This window comes from Epinephelus lanceolatus, chromosome 10 (genome assembly GCF_041903045.1).
Source record: "Epinephelus lanceolatus isolate andai-2023 chromosome 10, ASM4190304v1, whole genome shotgun sequence".
In the NCBI taxonomy this organism is placed as follows: domain Eukaryota; kingdom Metazoa; phylum Chordata; class Actinopteri; order Perciformes; family Serranidae; genus Epinephelus; species Epinephelus lanceolatus.
Window position 1 is genome coordinate 24,765,807 of NC_135743.1, and position 4,721 is coordinate 24,770,527.

Genomic DNA, 4,721 nt, shown 5'->3' on the forward strand with positions numbered 1-4,721 from the left:
AGGCATGTCTCGGCAGGAGTTTTGCGTCAGACCTCAGATTAGGGATAAAAGCTGCTATTGAGACAGAAGCATGTATCACTCTGTATAACTAAATGTCTGTACATTATATACACATCCACAGTATGCATTTATGTAACCCACGCATATGTAACCCATCAATGAAGCCAGATCTGTGTTTTGATTTGGATTTACTTGAACTGCATTGCATATGGAGCCAAACTACAGACTACAGGCCTAGTACAAGAGGTTTAATAGTCTTCAAAGGAGGAGGGTGCGAGCATCTTGAGGTCCCGCCTCGATGCGAGCGATGACGTCACATATTTAAGGAGTCAGGGATCAGATCTCCACGGTTTCCACAGACTACTCAGACAGGTCCGGTGTAGCTTTTTGCAGCGGACGCATCCTCGCAGGACTGGCCCTTTTTAGGAAGGTACTGTACTTCTGTTATCCTCTGAAAACTTTTCACTCAGGGAAAAAAAGACAATAAAAGCATGTGATGAGGCTGCAGTTACATTGTATGTTCTGGCAAACATCTCAGTCTGGAATTTGAACCGCATCGTCTGAGAGCTGCTGCGCTTTGAAGTCTACAAAGGTCTTTGTGAGCAATTAACAATGCAAATACTGTCAACCTTTAATTAAGCCTAGATACGCAATATACAGCCCATATTCTGTATCTACAGAGTGTGGGAACACTTTCTGTTGTTCAGTAGTGGTTATAGTGTGGTTTCTAGAGTTCCCGTTTCATATGTGCGCTAAATTTCAGTCATTGTGAAAATTGGTGCGCTGTTTGCATGTATGTTTTTCAGCCTTAATATTAAGTTTCAAAGACACAGGCAGTTGGGAAACTTTCCTCTAAATGTTATTATTATTATGATCTGACTGTTGCCAGTCATGTCTGTGTGGACAGCATCTTCTATGAGGCTTTTTGCAGAATTGACATAAGTGAAGGGGGGGGTTGAAAAATTCACGGTTTGGCACATACAATTTCCATGTAATTACATATGAAATAAAGAAAAAGATATAAATCGAAAACATTGTGTTAGTTGGTGACAGTTTGCCAGCCATTTCCTCAAAGCCTGCTTAAAATTTGTCTGTGCTTCAATCAGTTTTAGAGATATGACTTTATTCCATTCAATTGCAGCCATATATGAAAGAGATTTTTTGCCCATTGAACTTATGGATCTAAAAAGAATAACATCTGTTGAGTTGGGTCTTGTTGAGTAGCTGTGATTGTCTCTGAAGCAGTAGTTGGGGATGGTTTTCAAGAGTGGACTTTAATGAAAGTGATTTAGGAAATCATTAATCTCATGCATCATTAGGGAGTGCTATTGACCTCTAGGTTAAATGTAAAAAGGTAATTTTATTTATTTTTTTTTATTGCAGCTCTCAAGACAATGATGGATCTAATGACCGCTACCCCTTTCTACCACATCAATGCAACAGATGCCACTGGAAGAAATGGCTCCTTGTATGAGGACGACGATGAGTATGACTATAAGGATGAGCATGCTGAGCTGAGACAGTCTCTCAACATCATGTCTCTCATTGTTTACTGCCTGGCCTTTGTTCTTGGTGTGCTCGGGAATGGAGTGGTTATCTGGGTGACCGGGTTCAAGATGAAGAAAACAGTGAACACAGTTTGGTTCCTCAACCTCGCTGTGGCCGACTTCCTCTTCACGGCATTCCTGCCCCTGAGTGTGACCTACACAGCTATGGATTTTCACTGGCCTTTCGGCAGATTCATGTGCAAACTGAACAGCACTATAAGCTTCCTGAACATGTTTGCCAGTGTCTACATTCTGGTGGTGATCAGTGTGGACAGATATGTGTCTGTGGTGTGGCCCGTCTGGGCCCAGAACCACCGAAGTGTGCAGAAGGCGTCCGGTGTGAGTCTGGGTGTTTGGATACTGGCTCTGATTCTCAGCGCTCCATACTTCATCTTCAGGGATACAGGACCATCGTATAACAATGACGACATCATCAACTGCTTCAACAACTTTGCCTTTTCTGATGACTATGAAACACCGTCTGTGAATCAGCTGCGACAGTTTCGTCATCAGGCCATGACCATCACCCGCTTCCTCCTGGGATTTGTTGTCCCCTTCACTGTCATTGTCTCCTGCTATGCTGTGATAATCCATCGTCTCAGAAGAAACCGCACCCTGGCCAGCCAGTCAAGTCGCCCCTTTAAGATCATCGCTGCAGTTATCACCACTTTTTTCCTGTGCTGGGCTCCTTATCACATCATGGCTTTAATTGAGTTGGTAAATCACATGGCTAATCATGCAAGCGAAACATTAGACCATGTCACTACTATTGGAGTCCCCATTGCAACCAGTCTGGCCTTTCTCAACAGTTGCCTGAACCCACTGCTGTATGTCTTCATGGGACAAGATTTCAAGGATAAAGTCCGCAAATCTATCCTGAATGTTTTGGAGACTGCCTTCCAGGAGGAGGTTTCTCGCTCTTATACCTACACAAACTCAATGGTGACCAGTCGGAGCAAAGAAAAGTCTGTTTCTGATGCTGAGGTATAAGGTCATCTATGACTTGATTAAACACATACTGTAACTGTACATAGCAAATGTAACTGTATATAACAAATAGCTTTCATTGTTTTTTATTCAGGAATCCTCACGATGATCTGTATACATTATCTGAAACTGAAACTTTTCAACTGTTACCATTTGACTGATATGAGTTTTTAATGATGACAACTTCAGCGATAGTAATTACAATCTGGCAGAGCAGACAGATGGTGATAATACACAATAATCTGTAGATCCATTTGTGACTTATTTGTGGGATAAAGCATTTTGGAACCAGGAAAGGTGAAACGTTGTCATTCATTATAATAAAGCTTATTAATGTTGTGCTTCACAAGGAAAAAAAACAGTAGAGAAAAACATAAATACACACATGCAGACAAATTCACCCATAATGAATAACCTGTAGAGCCAGTGGCTACACTTATATTTTGAGTAACAGTGATGCCTCTCCACTTCACAGTCCTGTTTTTGACTGCACTTTTACTCAAAGCAGGACCTTCAGTCTGTAACATACTACACCTAGTGGATGTGTGCCATGTTTTTTTGACAGGAGAAACCAATCATGTGCAACACAAGCAACAGAAATATAAGATTTGGTTGGCAAAAGGAATTTAAAGCTTTCATGACAAATGTTGATTACTACAGTACATCCCCACCTGTATGGGACAGCAAAGAAAAAAACACCTAAACAAGTCTTAGTTGTTACCAGCCTGTGATTGTAGACTATATTAATAGTTAAAGAGGCCGGCACATTCCCTAAATAACTTAGTAATAGAGCTAGTTTGCCTTTCTTGCCATGGAATATTAAAGGCTGTAAACTAACATACTGAAGAGTAATGATAAAGACTTTACAGTGTGAAATAGTATCACTGAACCACTGCACGAACAGGCTTAATTCAACCCAACCACTGATCCCATTATGTCTGTACATGACAAACCCAGGCACATGACAGTGACCACAAAGGCCATCTCTGGGTGCATACGAAGAAAAAGTGAAGTGAGCAGTTACACCATCCACCTACCACCTCATTTTGTCTGAAATCACCCTGTAATCTTTTTTCTTATGCCGCCTGTCATGAGGTTACACCATAGAAACTAATTTAACTGTCTTTATACTGCTACATGTCAACTGCATGCTTTGGTATACATGAGCTTTTTACATTTGTTATTCAGCAAAAGGGCAGGCTAATGTAAGCCTAATACATACCTTTATAGTGACGGTAAGATTATTATGTGTAAAGCTGCATTGTATACTTGGCTTCGTTTGTGATTGCTGTTGTTTGTTGTTTGTTTGTTTTTATGAGTACACGCATAATGCTGTGCCATAATCAGAGAATTTTAATTTTAATCATGTTTCTACAGTTTTTTGCTTGTGTGTTCATTTGTTTGTTGATTAATCTTCCAGCTTCCTTTTCAATTTTCACTCAATTGGGCACATGTTCTATTTAAAAAAAATACTTTACACAACTTTACAAATGCCCAAGGTGACAAAGTGTCTTGTTTTGGCTGAGAAATGGAAACAAAAACCAAAGATACTCGGTTTACTGTTAAAAAAACACCAAACATTTACATTTTAGAAGCTAGAATCTGTAAATATTTGTTACTTACGCTCGAAAAATAATTAAAAGATCAGTCAGTTATCGATAAACTCTATAAGTAGAGACAAATGGCACAGTTATTCCATGTCCTGTATGACTTTGGTGTATGTGATATATTGTGATATAAAATGAAACTCTCTATAAAAGCTTTATTCTTATGTAAACAATGTAAATGATGTGATTGTTTCGATCTTTTTTTCGAGCCAGAGTCAATAAATGATGATATTATGATGGTGCTGACTGTTATTGTGGTTCTTGCCGTTACCATAACTTCCTTATTCAAATCATTTTTGGACTTTTTTCCCACTCGTGATGCACATTTCATAATCACCACATACTTTCACAAAAAAACTGTGCCTGGAATCTCCCTCTCTTGTATATATACAGTATATACAGAAAGACAGACACATACACAGCTCATCTGGTGTTACACGTAGCTAACAAGTAGTAAATACAGACTTGGCCAGCAGAGAGAGCTGTTTTACACATCAGCTGCTTCTCAGATGGAGACAGAAAACTTCAGAGGGAGAAAAAAAACCTGCAGCTCACTGTGAATGATTTGTAGCCATAAATA

At 39.6% G+C, this 4,721-nt stretch overlaps 1 protein-coding gene across 1 annotated transcript; it reads left to right on the forward strand.

The window, feature by feature from the left end:
• The first annotated feature begins 212 nt into the window (after positions 1 to 212).
• On the forward strand, positions 213 to 4,378 carry fpr1 (formyl peptide receptor 1). Its single transcript, XM_033640212.2, has 2 exons — positions 213 to 430; positions 1,384 to 4,378. Exon 2 carries the CDS (start codon positions 1,395 to 1,397, stop codon positions 2,535 to 2,537), a length of 1,143 nt encoding a protein of 380 aa, XP_033496103.1. The 5' UTR covers positions 213 to 430; positions 1,384 to 1,394; the 3' UTR covers positions 2,538 to 4,378.
• Positions 4,379 to 4,721: the final 343 nt, after the last annotated feature.